The sequence below is a fragment of the Symphalangus syndactylus genome, chromosome 4 (genome assembly GCF_028878055.3).
Source record: "Symphalangus syndactylus isolate Jambi chromosome 4, NHGRI_mSymSyn1-v2.1_pri, whole genome shotgun sequence".
NCBI classification, from domain to species: domain Eukaryota; kingdom Metazoa; phylum Chordata; class Mammalia; order Primates; family Hylobatidae; genus Symphalangus; species Symphalangus syndactylus.
In genome coordinates this window covers 14,015,725-14,033,685 of record NC_072426.2, presented here as the reverse complement: position 1 = coordinate 14,033,685, position 17,961 = coordinate 14,015,725, and the positions used below count along the sequence as shown (strand labels likewise).

General features: G+C 37.5%; 1 protein-coding gene across 41 annotated transcripts in view; it reads right to left on the bottom strand.

The window, feature by feature from the left end:
- SNAP91 (synaptosome associated protein 91) overlaps nucleotides 1-17,961 on the bottom strand; it is a 160,005-nt gene that overhangs the window by 76,385 nt on the left and 65,659 nt on the right. For all 41 annotated transcript variants that reach the window (XM_063637804.1, XM_055274092.2, XM_055274100.2 and 38 more), the window contains exon 8: nucleotides 14,329-14,435. In XM_063637804.1, the coding sequence (XP_063493874.1) occupies nucleotides 14,329-14,435 (107 nt within the window). The remainder of the gene's footprint in view (nucleotides 1-14,328; nucleotides 14,436-17,961) is intronic.

Sequence of the window (17,961 nt, the reverse complement as noted above, 5' to 3'; positions counted from 1 at the left end):
ATTTTTTGTGGCTATTGTAAATGGGATTGCATTCTTGATTTGGTTCTCAGATTGGAAGTTATTAGTGCATAGAAATGCTATTGGTTTTGATGTTTGCAGGTAGATTTTGTATCCTGAAACTTTACTGAAGTTGTTTATCAGGTCTATGAGTTTTCTGATGGAATCTTGAGGATTTTCTAGGTGTAGAATCATATCCTTAGCAAAGAGAGATAGTTTGACTTCCTCTTTTCTTATTTGGATTCCTTTTATTTCTTTCTCTATCCTGAGTGCTCTATAGGACTTGCAGTATTATGCTGAATAGTAGTGGTGAAAGTGGGCATCATTGTCTTGTTCTAGTTCTTAAAGGGAATGCTTCCACCTTTTGCTCATTCAGTGTGATGTTGGCTGTGGGTTTGTCATAGATGGTTCTTATTATTTTGAAGTATGTTCCTTCAATGCCTAATTTGTTGAGGGTTTGTATCATGAAGGGAGGTTGGATTTTACAGAAAGCTTTTGCTGCGTCTATTGAGATAATTATATGGTTTTTGTTTTTAATTCTGTTTATGTGGTGAATTACATTGCATATGTTGAACCAAGCTTGCATCCTAGGAATAAAGCCCACTTGATTGTGGTGAATTAACCTTTTGATGTGCTGCTAGATTTGATTTGCTATTATTTTGTTGAGGATTTCTGCATCTATGTTTCTCAGGGATATTGGCTTGTAGTTTTCTTTTTTTTTTGTTGTGCCTTTGCCAGATTTTAGTATCAGGATGACACTGGTTTCACAGAATTAGTTAGGGAGGAATCCCTCCTTCTCAATTGATTGAAATAGTTTCAGTAGAATTGCTTCCAGTTCTTTTTTTTACATCTGATAGAATTTAGCTGTGAATTCATTTGGTCCAAGGCTTTTATTGCTTAGTAGATTTTTTTTACTACTGAAGTCAGTTGCAGAACTTGTTATTGGTCTTTCAGACCAATAACGGAGTTTCAATTTCTTCCTGGTCCAATATTGAAAGGTTGTGTGTTTCCAGAAATTCATCCATTTCCTCTAGATTTCTACTTTGTGTGCATAGAGGTTTTCATAGTAGTCTAGAGGATTTTTTCTATTTTTGTGGGATCAATTGTAATGTCACCTTTGTCTGTCTGATTGTATTTATTTGGATCTTCTCTCTTTTTTTTTTTTTCATTGTTAATCTAGCTAGTGGTCGATCAATCTTGTTTATCCTTTCGAAGAACCAATTTTTATTTCATTGATTCTTTGTATGTTTTGGGGGTGTCAATTCCACTTATTTATTTAATTAATTTCCATAGGTTATTGGGGAACAGGTGAGGTGGCATTTGGTTACATGGTTAAGTCCTTTAGTGGTGATTTGTGAGATCCTGGAGCACCCATCACCCGAGCAGTATATGCTGCACCCTATTTGTAGTCTTTATCCCTTACCCTCTTCTCACCCTTTCCCCCTGATTTCCTCAATGCCCATTGTATCATTCTTATGCCTCTGCATCCTCATAGCTTAGCTCCTACTTTTGGGTGAGAACATATAATGTTTGGTTTTCCATTCCTGAGTTACTTCACTTAGAATAATAGTCTCCAATCTAATCCAGGTCACTGCAAATGCCATTAACTCATTCCTTTTTATAGCTAGGTAATATCCCATTATATATATATATATATATGAACTGTGAGATATGTGTGTATATATATATATATATATATATACACACATATCTCACAGTTTATTTATCCATTCATTGATAGGTAGGCATTTCGGTTGGTTCCACGATTTTGCAATTGTGAATTGTGCTGCTATAAACATGTGTGTGCAAGTATGACTTCTTTTCCTCTGGGTAGATACCCACTAGTGGGATTGCTGGATCAAATGGTAGTTCTACTTTTAGTTCTTTAAGGAATCTCCACACTGTTTTCCATAGAGGCTGTACTAGTTTACATTCCCACCAGCAGTGTAGAAGTGTTCCCGGATCACCACATCCATGCCAACATCTACTGTTTTTTATTTTTATTTTTTGATTATGGCCATTCTTGCAGGAGTGAGGTAGTATCACATTGCAGTTTTGATTTGCATTTCCCTGATCATTAGTGATGTTAAGCATTTTTTCATATGTCTGTTGGCCATTTGTGTATCTTCTTTTGAGAATTGTCTATTTAGGTCCTTAGCCCACTTTTTGATGGGATTTTTTTTTTCTTGCTGATTTGAGTTCATTGTAGATTCTGGATATTAGTCCCTTATCAGATGAATAGATTGTGAAGATTCTTTCCCACTCTGTGGGTTGTCTGTTTACTCTGCTGACTATTCCTTTTGCCTTGCAAAAATTCTTCAGTTTAATTAAGTCCCAGAAATTTATCTGTTTTTATTGCATTTGCTTTTGGGTTCCTGGTCATGAAATCCTTGCCTATGCCAATGTCTAGAAGGGTTTTTCCAATGTTATCTTCTAGAATTTTTATAGCTTCAGATCTTAGATTTAAGTCCTTAATCCACCTTGAGTTGATTTTTGAATAAGGTGAGAGATGAGGATCCAGTTTTATTCTCCTACATGTAGTTAGTCAATTATCCCAGCACCATTTATTGAAAAGGTTGTCCTTTCCCCACTTTTTGTTGGCTTTGTTGAAGATCAGTAAGCTGTAAGTATTTGGGTTTATTTCTGGGTTCTCTGTTCTGTTCCATTGGTCTATGTGCCTATTTTTACACAAGTACCATGTTGTTTTGGTGACTATGGCCTTATAGTGTAGTTTGAAATCAGGTAATGTGATGCCTCCAGATTTGTTCTTTTTGCTTAGTCTTGCTTTGGCTATGTGGGCTCTTTTTTGGTTCCACATGAATTTTAGAATTGTTTTTTTCTAATTCTGTGAAGAATAATGAATTTTGATGGGAAATGCATTGAATTTGTAGATTGCTTGTGGCAGTATGGTCATTTTCTCAATATGGATTCTACCCATCCATGAACACAGGATGTGTTTTCATTTGTGTTGTCTATGATTTCTTTCAGCAGTGTTTTGTAGTTTTCCTTGTAGAGGTCTTTCACCTCCTTGGTTTGGCATATTCCTAAGTATTTTATTTTTTTGCAGTTATTGTAAAAGGGGTTGAGATCTTGATTTGATTCTCTGCTTGGTCAATGTTGGTGTATAGAAGAGCTACTGATTTGTGCACATTAATTTTGTATCCAGAAGATTTGTTGCATTCTTTTAGCAGGTCTAAGAACTTTCTGGAGGAGTCTTTAGGTTTTTTAGGTAAGCAATCATATCATCAGCAAACAGCAACAGCTTGACCTCCTCTTTACCAATTTGGGTGCCATTTCTTACTCTTGTTTGATTGCTCTGGCTAGGACTTCCGGTACTTAAGTTGAAGAGGAGTGGTGAGAGTGGGCATCCTTGTCTTGTTCCAGTTCTCAGAGGAAATGCTATCAACTTTTCCCCATTCAGTATTATGTTGACTGTGGGTTTGTCATAGATGGCTTTTATTATATTGATGTATGTCCCTTGTATGCCAATTTTGCTAAGAGTTTTAATCATAAAGAGATGCTGGAATTTGTCCAATGCTTTTTCTGCATCTATTGAGATGATCATGTGATTTTTGTTTTTAATTCTGATTATGTGGTGTATCACATTTATTGACTTGTGTATGTTAAACCTTCCCTGCATCCCTGGTATGAAACCCTTGATCATGGTGGGTTATCTTTTTGATATGTTGTTGGATTAGTTACCCAGTATTTTGTTAAGGATTTTAGCATCTATGTTAATCAGAGATATTGGTCTGTAGTTTTCTTTTTTGGTTATGTCCTTTTCTGGTTTGGGTATTAGGGTGATACTGGGCTAACAGAATGATTTAGGGAGGGTTTCCTCTTTCTCTATCTTGTGGAATAGTGTCAATAGGATTGATACCAACTCTTCTTTGAATGTCTGGTAGAATTCTGCTGTGAATCTGTCTGGTCCTGGGCATTTTTTTGTTGGTAATTTAAAAATTACCATTTCAATCTCACTGCTTGTCTGTTCAGGGTATCTAATTCTTCCTGAGTTAAGCTAGGAGGGTTGTATCTTTCCAGAAATTAATCCATCTCTGCTAGGTTTTCTAGTTTATGTGTGTAAAGGTGTTCATAGTAGCCTTGAATGATTTTTTTGTATTTCTGTGGTGTCAGATGTAATACCTCCCATTTCATTTCTTATAGAGCTTATTTGGATTTTCTCTCTTCCTTTCTTGGTTAATCTTGCTAATGGTCTATCAATTTATCTTTTCAAAAAACCAGCTTTTTGTTTCACTTACCTTCTGTATTGTTTTTTGTTTCAATTTCATTTAGTTTTGCTCTGGAACTTGGTTATTTCCTTTCTTCTGCTGGGTTTGGATTTGGTTCATTCTTGTTTCTCTTGTTCTTTGAGGTGTGACCTTAGATTGTCTGTTTGTGTTCTTTCAAATTTTTTGATGTAGGCATTTAGGGCTATGACCTTTCCTCTTAGCACTGCCTTTACTGTGTCCCAGAGGTTTTGATAGGTTGTGTCACTACTGTCATTCAGTTCAAAGAATTTTTTTATTTTCATTTTGATTTCGTTTTTGACCCAGTGCTCATTCAGGGGCAGGTTATTTAATTTCCATGTATTTGCATGGTTTTGGAGGTTCCTTTTGGAGTTGATTTCCAGTTTTATTCCACTGTGGTCTGAGAGAGTGCTTGATATAATTTCAATTTTCTTAAATTTATTAGGGTCATTTTGTGGCCTCTCATATGTCTATCTTAAAGAAAGTTCCATGTGCTATTGAATAGAATGTATATTCTGTGGTTGATGGATGGAATGTTCTATATACATCTGTTAAGTCCATTTGTTCCAGGGTACTGTTTAAATTCATTGTTTCTTTGTTGACTTTCTGTCTTGATGACCTGTCTAGGGCTGTCAGTGGAGTATTGAAGTCTCCCACTATTATTGTGTTGCTATCTCATTTCTTAGGTCTATTAGTAATTGTTTTTATAAATTTGGGAGCGCCAGTGTTAGGTACATGTATGTTTAGGATTATAATATTTTCCTGTTGGATGAGACTTTTATCATTATATAATGTCCTTTTTTTGTCTTTTTTAACTGCTGTTACTTTAACGTTTGTATTGTCTGATATAAGAATAGCTCTTCCTGCTCACTTTTGGTGCCCATTTTTCTGAAACGTCTTTTTCCATCCCTTTACCTTAAGTTTGTGTGAGTCTTTATGTGTTAGGTGAGTCTCTTGAAGGCAGCAGGTAGTTGGCTGGTGAATTCTTATCCATTCTGCAATTCTGTATCTTTTAAGTGGAGCATTTAGGCCATTTACATTCAATGTTAGTAGTGAGATGTGAGGTACCATTCCATTCACTGTGCTATTTGTTGCCTGTATACCTTGGTTTTTTGTTTTTGTTTCTTAAATTATATTTTTGTTTTATAGGTCCTATGAGATTTATGCTTTACAGAGGTTCTGTTTTGATGTGTTTCCAGAGTTCGTTTCAAGATTTAGAGCTCCTTTTAGCAGTTCTTGTAGTGGTGGCTTGGTAGTGGTGAATTCTCTCAGCATTCATTTGTCTGAAAAAGACTGTATCTTTCCTTTATATACGAAGCTTAGTTTCACTGGATACAAAATTCTTGGCTGATAATTGTTTTATTTGAGGAGGCTGAAGATAGGGCCTCAATCCCTTCTAGCTCGTAGGGTTTCTGCTGAGAAATCTGTTGTTAATCTACAATCTAAACTTATAGTTATACTTTTAAAGGTATAACTATTCCTTTATAGGTTACCTGGTGCTTCTGTCTTACAGCTCTTAAGATTCTTTCCTTCATCCTAACATTAGACAACATGATGACAATGTGTCTAGGTAACGTTCTTTTTGTGATGAATTTCCCTGATGTTCTTTGTGCTTCTTATATTTGTATGTCTAGGTCTCTAGCAAGGCTGGGGAAATTTTCCTCAATTATTCCCCCAAATATATTTTCCAAACTGTTAGAATTCTCTTCTTCCTCAGGAACACCAATTATTCTTAGGTTTGGTTGTTTAACAAAATCCCAGACTTCCTGGAGGCTTTGTTCGTATTTTCTTAGCTAGATTGGGTTAATTTGAAGACCTTGTCTTTGAGCTATGGGTTTCTTTCTTCTACTTGTTCAATTCTATTGCTGAGACTTTCCAGAGCATTTTGCATTTCTGTAAGTGTGTCCATTGTTTCCTGAAGTTTTGATTGTTTTTATTTATGCTATCTAGTTCCTTGAATATTTCTCCCTTCACTTCTTGTATCATTTTTTGGATTTCCTTACACTGGGCTTCGCCTTTCTCTGGTGCCTCCCTAATTAGCTTAATAACTAACCTGAATTCTTTATCAGGTAAATCAGGGATTTGTTGGTTTGGGTCCATTGCTGGTGAGCTAGTGTGATTTTTTTGGAGGATTTAAAGAATCTTGTTTTGTCATATTATCAGAGTTGGTTTTCTGTTTCCTTCTCATCTGGGTAGGCTCTGTCAGAGGGGAAGTCTAGGGCTGAAGGCTGTTGTTCAGATTCTTTTGTCCCATGGGGTCTTCCCTTGATGTAGTACTCTCCCCCTTTTCCTACGGATGTAGCTTCCTGTGAGCCAAGCTGTAGTGATTGTTCTCTCTCTGCTGGATCTAGCCACCCAGCAAGTCTATCAGGCTCCAGGCTGGTACTGGGGGTTGTCTCACAGAGTCCTGTGATGAGAACTGTCTGTGGGTCTCTCAGCTATGGATACCAGCATCTGTTCTGGTGGAGGTGGCAGAAAACTCTGTGAGGGTTTTTAGCTTTGGTGGTTTAATGCACTATTTTTGTGCTGGTTGGCCTCCTGCCAGGAGGTGGCACTTTCTAGACAGCGTCAGCTGTGGTGCTATGGGGAGGAAGAGGTGGGAGGCAGGGCCCTGGAACTCCCAAGAGTATATGCCCCTTGTCTTCAGTTACCAGGGTAGGTAGGGAAGGACCACTGGGCAAGGGCAGGGCTAGGCATGTTTGAGTTCAGACTTTCCTTGGGCAGGTCTTGCTGCGGCTGCTGTGGGGGTTGGGGGTGAGGTTCCCAGGTCAACAGTTATGTTCCTAGGAGGGTTATGACTGTCTCTACTGTGTCATGCAGGTTGTCAGGGAAGTGGGGGAAAGCTGACAGTCACAGGCCTCACCCAGCTCCCATGCAATCCAAAAGACCAGTCTCACTCCCACTGTGCCCCCCCAGCAACAGCACTGAATGTGTTTCCAGGCAGTGGGCAAGCAGGGCTGAGAACTTGCCCCAGGCTACCCACCTCCCAGCTGGGAAGGCAAATATGGCTTTTCTTCTTCCCCTGCCTGTGGTGTCTGCACACCAGATTCACACTCCTCCCCGAGTTCTGGCCAAGAGGCTTCTCAATCAGTTCAAATTGTTAAAACTCAAAAATTCAGCTGGAGATTTCTTTCTCCCTGTGGCCTTTTCCCAGTGCCTCTGGCCACCATCCTGAAGCACCCCTGTAAGGCCAGGCAAAAATGGCTTGCTAGGGGACCCAGTAAGCCCACAGGGATTTTTTTCACTGCTTCTTCTATCCCTGTATTTTGCTTGGCTTTCTAAATTGACTCAGTTCCAGGTAAGGTCAAAATCTTCTCCTGTTATCTAGGCCTACAGTTTCCCCAGTAGGGGTGTGTGTTCAGGGGCAGACGATCTCCCTTTCCCACTTCCACAGTTTGGGCACTCACAGTATTTGGGGTGTCTCCTGGGCCTTGTAGGAGCAATCTGCTTTCTTCGGGGGGTCTGTGGGTCATCTCAGGTTTCCTGATTTATTCCTGCAGTCGTTCTGGAGCAAAAATTCACAATGCGAGCCTCCATATGCTGCTCTGTCGGTTCAAGTTGCAGCTGCAATCTAGTCCTGCCTCCCATCCACCACGATCCCCTCTTCTCGTTGATTACATTTAGTTCTGCTCTGATTTTGGCTATTTGTTTTGTTCTGCTAGCTTTGGGATTAGTTTGTTCTTGTTTTTCTAGTTCCTTTATGTGTGATGTTAGTTTATCAATTTGAGATCTTTCTAACTTCTTGATGTAGGCATTTAGTGCTATAAACTTTCCTCGTAAAACCGCCTTTGCTGCCTCCCAGATATTTTAGTAGGTTGTGTCTGTTTTCATTTGTTTCAAAGAATGTTTTGATTTCTGCCTTAATTTTGTTGTTTACCCAATAGTCATTCAGGAACAAGTTGTTCAGTTTCCATGTAATTGTGTGGTTTTGAGAGTTCCTCTTGGTGTTGCTTTCTATTTTTATTCTACTGTGGTCTATGAATATACTTGTTATGATTTGATTTTTTTAATTTATTGAGATATGCTTTATGGCTGAGCATATGGTGGATCTTAGAGTATGTACCCTGTACAGGTGACAAGAACATATATTCTGTGGTTGTTGGGTGGAGTAGTCTGTAGATGTCTACCAGATCCAATTGGTCTAGTGTCAAATTTAAGTTCATAATTTCTTTGTTAGTTTTCTGCCTCAACGATCTGTCTAATGCTTTCAGTGGGGTGATGAAGTCCCTCATTATTGTTGTGTGGCTGTCTGTCTTTTATTAGGTCAAGAAGTACTTCTTTTATAAATCTAGGTGCTCCAATGTTGGGTGTGTATATATTTAGGACAGTTAAGTCTTCTTTCCCCCTAAACTCTCACCTCTGGCTGAATATTAAGTCTTCTTGTTGAACTGAACCCTTTATCATTATGTAATGCCCTTCTTTGTACTTTTTCTTTTTTTTTACTTTTGTTGGTTTTAAGTTTATTTTATCTGATACAAGAGCAACAATCTCTGTCTTTTTTTGTTTTCTGTTGGTATGATGGATCTTTTTTCATCCCTTTACTTTGAAGCTATGGGTGTCATTACATGAGATGGATGTATTGAAGACAGCAGAAGGTTGGGTCTTTTCTTTAATCCAACTTGCCACTCTGTGTCTTTTCAGTCAGGTGTTTGTACCATTTACATTCAAGGTTAGTATTCATATGTGAGGTTTCATTCCTGTCATGGTATTGTTAGTTGGTTGCTTTATAGTCTCAATTGTAAAGTTGCTTTGTAGCAACTATGGACTATGTACTTATATGTGTTTCTGTGGTAGCAGGTTTCTTTTGTTTCCAAGTTTAGAACTCCCTTAAGCACGTCTTTTAAGGCCAGTTGATTGGTAACACATTCCCTTAGCAACTGCTTGTCTGGGAAAGATTTTATTTCACTTTCACTTATGAAACTTAGTTTGGTGGGTTATGAAATTCTTAGTTGGAATTTCTTTTCTTTAAGAATGCTAAAAATAGGCTACCAATCTCTGGCTTGTAAAGTTTCTTTTGAGAAGTCTGCCATTAGCCTGATGAGGTTCCTTTTATAGGTGATTTGATCCTTTTCTCTAGCTGCCATTAAGATTTTTTCTTGTGTTGATCTTGGAAAGCCTGATGACTATGTGCCTTGGGATGGTCATCTTGTATAGTATCTTGTAGGGGTTCTCTGAATTTCTTGTATTCACATGTCAATCTCTTCAGCAAGACTGGGTAAATTTTTGTGGATTACATCCTCAAATACGTTTTCCAAGTTGCTCACTCTCTCTTCTCTCTCAGGAATGCCAATGAATTGTAGGTTTGGTTGCTTTACTTAATACCATATTTCTTGGAGGTTTTGTTCATTTTGTAAAATTCCTTTTTTCTTTATTTTTGTCTGACTGGGTTGATTCAAAGGACTGGTCTTCAAGCTCTGAAATTCTCTCCTCTGTATGATCTAGTCTGTCATTAAGGCTTCCAACTGCATTTTGAAATTCCTGTAGTGAACTTTTCAATTGTAGAAGTTCAGTTTAGTTTTTTTTAAATATAGCTATGTCATCTTTCATATCTTGGATCATTTTCCTGGCTTCCTTGGATTGGATTTCACCTTTCTCTTGGATCTTATTGAGCTTCCTTGCCATCCAGATTCTGGATCCTGTGTCTATAATTTCAGACATTTCAATGTGGTTAGGATCCATTGCTAGGGAGCTAATGCCATCCTTTAGAGGTAAACAAAACACTGACTTTTTGCATCGCCTAAGTTCTTGAGCTGATTCCTTCTCATCTGAGGGAGCTGGCTTTTCGTCAATTTGCTTTTATTTGGATAGGGCTTTTTGTTTTTACATTCTTTTTTCCCTTAAGGGTTGACTGTGGTGAATGTTGTGTATAGTTGACTGGTTTCGTTTCTGAGTGCTGTCAGAGGGTCAGGGCTCTGTTCTAGGTTCTGAGGTTATAGATGGGTTCCTGCGGTGCGTTTCAGAGGTATTGCATGGTGAAACAATGTATTTTTGTTTGGTGGTGCAATTCAGGTTGCATTCTTGTAGATGGCTCTTCACAGTGACATCAGGGCCAGCAGATACACTCTTACTCAGCCAGGCACCTCTTATTTTTCAGTGTGTATGTGGCAGTGCTCTGGGGAGGGGAGGCAGGGGCCAAGAGATAACTCCCTGTCCAAGTTTGTTTCCAGGCCTTGGGCCTTGGTGCTGTCCCCTTCAAGTACTGGTGCTGCACCCATGTTTTCTTTGCCCAAATGGGGGCTTTGGCAGGCTGTGCTACCCTCTCCCTTTAGGGGTGGTCCCAGCTGAGAGATCATCAGGAGATCTCTAACTCTTGGGGGGCCCACTGTGCTTGTGAGAGTCAGAGCAGGTTGTGGGATATAACTACTAGCAGTCTGGTGTTGCAGTGGGTTGGGGTGAAGGATCCCTGGGCAGGGCAATGGTATCATGTGTATGCAAGTGGAAAAGTGCCTGTGGCCCAGGGTTTCCAGCCTGGCAGACAGCTGTCGGGCCCACTCAGCTTGTGCTCTTCTGACCCAACAGGTCTTCCTCCAGTGTCTGCCCTGGGAGCATCTTGACTGGCTAGACTTGTTCCAAGCCTTCTGCTCCCAGATCACTGAGCTGTTCCAGATGATGTGGGCTGCAGGGCTCCCTGGGAAAGAAGCTGTGGCTTTCAGGCCGCACCCTTCCCAGATGGGTCTTGTGAAGGGAGGGACACCCAGCTCCTACATTTGTACAAGAACCTGCACCAGCATAAGAACCTAAGTCACAGTCTTCTTTTTGTTCTGACGCTGGAGGCTCTTCCTCCACTCGAGTTCAGGCCATAGATCTCAGCAATATACTCGTGGGCAGTGTGCCTGAGTCCCAGGGAGTTGAAACCAGGCCTGCAGATTTGTCTTCTGGCCCCTCGGGGTCAAGCACTGGCTGTGCTGGGGGTGCTGGACTGCTTCCAGGCCACCAGCAAAACACTCAGGTAGGGAAGCGGGGGTTGCGCTGTGGATATCCTCCTGTGGGAGTGGCCAGGCAGGCAATCTTGGGAGAGGCCAGCAGGTGAGGGGGCATTCATCCTGGTCCTGCAGCAATGGCAGCTCCTGGCCAGTAGAGAACAGGAACTGCAGAGCAAGATGGAGAGCCTTGGGGGATGGGCACCTATGGTCATGTTTTACTGCAGCTGGCATGTGGTGGCTCTGAGCAGGCTTCCCAGCTTCCTCCCTCTTAACTATGTTGAAGGCAACTGTGTTGCCTCTCTATTGATTTTCAGTATTTTCTCTCAAAAGATCTGTTGATCATCAGCATGATGATTCACTCGATATTTTGGTTCCTCTTGGTGGGAGAGGCATTTGCTAGCTTTGTCTAGTTGGCCGTCTTCCTTCCCTCTCTGGAATTCACCTTCTAATTACTGAACTCTGGCTTTAGGAACAGTTTAGCCACTGATGCTTCCCTAAACCCACTTATATTATTAAAAATTAGGGAAATTATCAATTAAAGCAACCGCATTCTGTTTATTTGTACATTTTCACACCACTTTAGATGATCCATTTAAAAATATTAATATGAACAAATGAGGCATTTTTATGAGAATGACTCGCTGCCTACTGTGCTAAGAAGGCACTGAAAGAGGCATTTTTTTAAAATAAAAATATTATGGATCCCTAATACTGAAATCACTTCAGGAAAAGGTGATGTATTTCCATTAAATGGATAATTGTGTTCAAAGAGACAATTTAGGAATTCTTCCTCAACACTGCTATTTTTATTGCTCTGAACTTCTGAACCACAATATCATTAGAGGATTGAAGTGTGTTACAGAAATCTCATCACTTTCTGTCTGCAAATATTCTGGGAGACGTAACTCCTACGATTCCAATATCTACCTTAGAATAGAAAACTAAGAATAACTTGGTTCTATAAAAGAGAAGAGTATTTAGCAGAAATATGTCTTACCTGTAAAAATTATTTTACAAAGTTTTACTTATCTGCCATAGGAGACTTCAGATAAGAATATAAGGCACAGTAAGTTTTCTGTACTTCAAGCAATTTAAGAAATTTGAATATTTCCATTGAACTTGTTCAACTACTTTACCTTTTCTTTAATACAATAAGAAACTTACTGTTTCCCAAATAACCAATATATAAAGTTGTATTTTGAAAATCATATTCTAGAAGTCTTCTTAAGACTCTTCAGGTAAATGTTATTAACTATGGGAGAGCTATTGAGTACGAATCCATACATAGACCACATGAGTACTATACAGTAGAGAGAGATTTGTACATTGGTTGAAAAATTTCCATACTAACCAATCATAACAAAACCACTCAACACTGCTGTTCAAACATTGTGTGTTCAAATTATGAACAATGTGATTTAAATGTGAAAGAAAACACAAATGGTTATGATTGTCCCATTGTGATTTAATGTTTACTCTATTAAAAATAATTTTGTAAATTAGTATTCATTCTATGAAAAAGTCTTAATCATAATGTTCATATAAAAATAATTTTTAAATTTATTATCCAGTTATTTAAAGACAGACTCTTACAGTGACATCTGATTTTTGTATATCTCTTTCTCAATGGCCTCAGTTGGGCTTGTGCTAACATGAGGTATCAACAGACAATAAGTAAAATTATACATGTTAAAACAGAAGGAATTGACACATAAGTAGAACTTTTCTCATGGGAATCTTGAGCCCAGCCTTGTAATGCTGATTAGAGAAATGTGTACTCCAGACTGCCACATGCCAGCTCCTTACTTATATACAATAACAAATGAGAAACTGAGACGAATGTACACCAAGAGTTAATGAAACAATAAAATAATCTGTTCTCGGTACTTAGGCATAGTGTATCTTCTCACAGAAAGAAATTAGGCAAATTTTACTAGATTAGGCTGATAATTACGGTTAAACCATGTCAGAATCATACCAAATAGAAAAAATAACATCTGTATAGCAGCAAAAGAAAATATTTCAAGCAATTCTATCATTTCTTATAGACTACCAACATTGATAAACCCATGAGGAAAGAAACATGAATGTGCTTTAATATATATACAATTTACATAAGCTAATCTTTACCTTTTGTTTCCCTTATATTTAAAAAAGATTTTTATTCTAATTACATGTTGTATGGGTGAAAGTTCAACAATCAGCATTTTGTGATATTATTTTGGTCCCAGAATTTGCATGTGACAATTATTACTTCTATGAATAAAAGATTTTAAACACAATGCATGGACTAGAGTACTTCTTAAATTGTATGTATAAAATGCTTGTTCTTGCAGTATACTCTCAAAATGACAAAAACAGCAAAAACATGGCATGAATGTCCCACATCCGCAGCACTGTATGGTTTGCTGCTGAGCCTTAGAACCTCTTTCATACAACATTCCAATCAGTTCCTAGTAATCAGTTAATTGACATGTAAGATAAAAATACAATTGTCATTCTTCCAAAGGACTATAATAACAATGTTATAATTTCCAATATCAGCATGAATCATTAATTGGATTTTATAAGTGAAAGTACCAATTCACAGATAATTTCAGGAACACCAACTGCATAGTTACACAGGTATTCTAATCAAGTATAAAGATACATCCTGAAGAAACAATTTATAAACTTTATAAAACAAATTATGCTTTCTGTCTTTCTGTTTTATTTTTCATTGTGTATAAATCATTGCCAAAGTAAGAAAGGTCAGAATTTATGATTTATCATTTACATGCTAAGAGTAATAAACAGACTTTTCTAAAGACAAACCTAAGGTTCAATGAAAATAAAGGATTTTCTAAAAATTAAAGATAGCTATTAGGTGGAATGCAGGAATGGACCACCTTGCAAAGCAGCAAATTAGCTTATTATCCATGAAACTTTTATTTGAATGCCGAATGATCATCTGATTAGGATGGAGGAGTACAGAGTACAGCTCTGAGTGAGAAGTTGGATGAGACGACTTCCAAAGTCACTTCCAACCTTAAAATACTGTGACTCCGAGGCACTTCCAACCCTAATACACTGTGACTCTCTTATACCTTCCATTATATACTCCAAATACATGAGCAAATATTTAAAAAATTATATTCCCAAGAAAACTTAATATTACTTACCTCTGCAACCTTGAGAAATTCAGACACTCGTGTCATTCTAGTTAGAAATCGTTTGTAAATTTCTAGAGCATCTTTACATTGTCCTTTCTTCATTTCAAAAAACTTTTCTAGAAAAGATAGAGATAAGCAATTTGAAAAGAGTATTATGTTCTATTTTTTTAAGCTTATGTTAAGATTACTACTTAAAACTTAATTAATGTTTGAATCAAAACACTTGGCAGTAAAACTTATATGAGGTATTAAGGCACCTAAACAAAGGGAACCTGAATAGATTAAGAAAAGTGTTATGTTCCAAGATAATCATCTGTCTCAAATAAAACAATTTAAATAATGAAAACAGAACTAAAGTAGAAGAATATATGAATTGCCACAACTGGCTAAATTCATGCTCCATATATCCCAATATCCTGTCTTGGAAAATAGCAGCAAATTCTTCCTCAGGATAATCTCAAAATTTATGACTGCATTCTACAGAATCCTTATTTTCTTATTAGCTCACAATAAACTAATAATCTATAAATTATAAGGCAATAATCAATAAACCTTCCTGAATTAAAGAATTTAAGTTTTCTACACTAAGATGATACTTGCTTTTATTGGTCATAAATTATTTCTTTCAAACATCATGATGTGGCTTTTATTTATAAAACAGTAGACTTTTGTGAAAAAATTTGTTTTACTATATCTTTCATGACTTTCTAGTCTATTTATGTTCTCTTTCTCAACCTTTAGCTTTCTAGACAGAAAAATGGAAGCTTATTTTGCTGTTCTCTTTCACACTCTCAAGACTAGAATTCAGTCATTAGGGAACTACAGCTCCATTACACTTGCAATATGAGAGTATAATTTTTCCACACATGCTTTGAAGAAAACCAGTACTTGATCAGTGTTTTAATCAGTTATTCATTGATCATTCAGTCAATAATTATTGACACTGCAGATGGAGGCACAGCAGGCCATGTCTGTCTACAGTAGTTCCCAGGTAACTCTGGATTATACCTGATGGCCTAGCATCTTCTTCATAAGTTCATTATTTTATATTTGCACATGGTTTAACATATGCTATTTTTTCAGTATTTTTTAAAATTTATATATATATTTTTATTATATTTTAAGTTCTAGGGTACATGTGCACAACGTGCAGGTTTGTTACATATGTATACATGTGCCATGTTGGTTTGCTGCACCCATTAACTCATCATTTACATTAGGTATATCTCCTAATGCTATCCCTCCTGCCTCCCCCCACCCCACAACACGCCCCGGTGTGTGATGTTCCCCTTCCTGTGTCCAAGTGTTCTCATTGTTCAATTCCCACCTAAGAGTGAGAACATGCAGTGTTTGGTTTTTTGTCCTTGTGAGAGTTTGCTGAGAATGATGGTTTCCAGCTTCATCCCTGTCCCTACAAAGGACATGAACTCATCATTTTCTATGGCTGCATAGTATTCCATGGTGTATATGTGCCACATTTTCTTAATCTAGTCTATCATTGTTGGACATTTGGGTTAGTTCCAAGTCTTTGCTATTGTGAATAGTGCCACAATAAACATGCATGTGTATGTGTCTTTATAGGAGCATGATTTATAATCCTTTGGGTACATACCCATTAATGGAATGGCTGGGTCAAATGGTATTTCTAGTTCTAGATCCCTGAGGAATCGCCACACTGTCTTCCACAATGGTTGAACTAGTTTACAGTCCCACCAACAGTGTAAAAGTGTTCCTATTTCTCCACATCCTCTCCAGCACCTGTTGTTTCCTGACTTTTTAATGATGGCCATTCTAACTGGTGTGAGATGGTATCTCAGTGTGGTTTTGATTTGTATTTCTCTGATGGCCAGTGATGATGAGCATTTTTTCTTGTGTCTGTTGGCTGCATAAATGTCTTCTTTTGAGAAGTGTCTGTTCATATCCTTTGCCCACTTTTTGATGGGGTTGTTTTTTTCTTGTAAATTTGTTTGAGTTCTTTGTAGGTTCTGGATATTAGCCCTTTGTCAGATGAGTAGATTGCAAAAATTTTCTCCCATTCTGTAGGTTGCCTGTTCACTCTGATGGTAGTTTCTTTTGCTGTGCAGAATCTCTTTAGTTTAATTAGATCCCATTTGTCAATTTTGGCTTTTGTTGCCATTGCTTTTGGTGTTTTAGACATGAAGTCCTTGCCCATCCTATGTCCTAAATGATATTGCCTAAGTTTTCTTCTAGGATTTTCATGGTTTTAGGTCTAACGTTTAAGTCTTTAATCCATCTTGAATTAATTTTTGTATAAAGTGTAAGGAAGGGATCCAGTTTCAGCTTTCTACATATGGCTAGCCAGTTTTCCCAGCACGATTTGTTAAATAGGGAATCTTTTCCCCATTTCTTGTTTTTGTCAGGTTTGTCAAAGATCAGATAGTTGTAGATGTGTGGTATTATTTCTGAGGGCTCTGTTCTGTTCCATTGGTCTATATCTCTGTTTTGGTACCAGTACCATGCTGTTTTGGTTACATATTCTATTTTAATATTCTCTCATACTTGAGTGTTATTTCATTCAGCATGTAATTTTACTACCTCAGAAGTATTTTTAATTTTCTTAAGGGAAGTTTAATAATATATAATTACACAAAGAACTAATTATCAAGAGCAGTTACTCATTACCTTCTGTTGACAGTCTTTGGGTAATTTTACTTTTTACATGGACCTCCCCTGTAGGGTATTTAAGGGAAGCAAAAAGAGCAAGAAAACAAACACACACTGTTTCCTACTTGCTAGGAGTTTAGAGAAAAGACAGTCTTTTAAAAAAATGACCAAATCTAAGGATACTTTCTTTATCCACTCTGTCCTGTTTTCTAATGCAATGGATAAACTCATGGTGCTATAAGAGGAAAGTCTTTTCTTGTTAAGAAATTTGAAAATAAGGATTTATTCTGGCAAAACATACTTTTTGTTCTCTCTTTTTACAACAATCTTCATATAAATAATTTCTTTCAAATAGCCAAATTACTTCTCTTTAGTATAATCTGAGTTTATATCTTTGCATCTGATCTTCAGCAATAACATTAAAAAAAAACCAAGCGGAATATCTCAATTTCCTTTTAGAATCAGTGACCAAAATTTTAACCAATTTTTTTTCTGTCTCCTCTGGGTACTTTTAAAATTGTTTGTATCCTTCATGATAATTTAGGACTCAGCAATGAAAAGCACTCGATCATTGTGGATTTAGGTTATAATCTCATAATTGTTTCTATAATAGTGGCATTGACACAGAAAGGCAACATGTTCTATTTCACTGACACAGGCACAGCTAATGAGGCTCCCCTGTCCAGACCAGTGCAGGGCCTAGGGAAATCAGCACTTCTACAGAGGGGATTGGTCATCCAAAAATGAGCCTCTACCTTTCTTTCACAGTAAAGGTAACATATGTTAATTTTCATTATTTGAAATGATCAAATTTGATGTTTGTAACATGAACCTTTGTAAAGCTGTGATAAATTACCCTTGTCATACTAGTATTAACTTTTGAAGGATAATTGTCCTAGGAAAGAAACCAAATGTAAAAGATTATCATCTCTGAAAGACAAACTGAGAGTTTCTACATAAGCTATTACTAATGACCATTAGTCAGGGAGACAGCTTACTCACAAGTCAGAGTTTCAT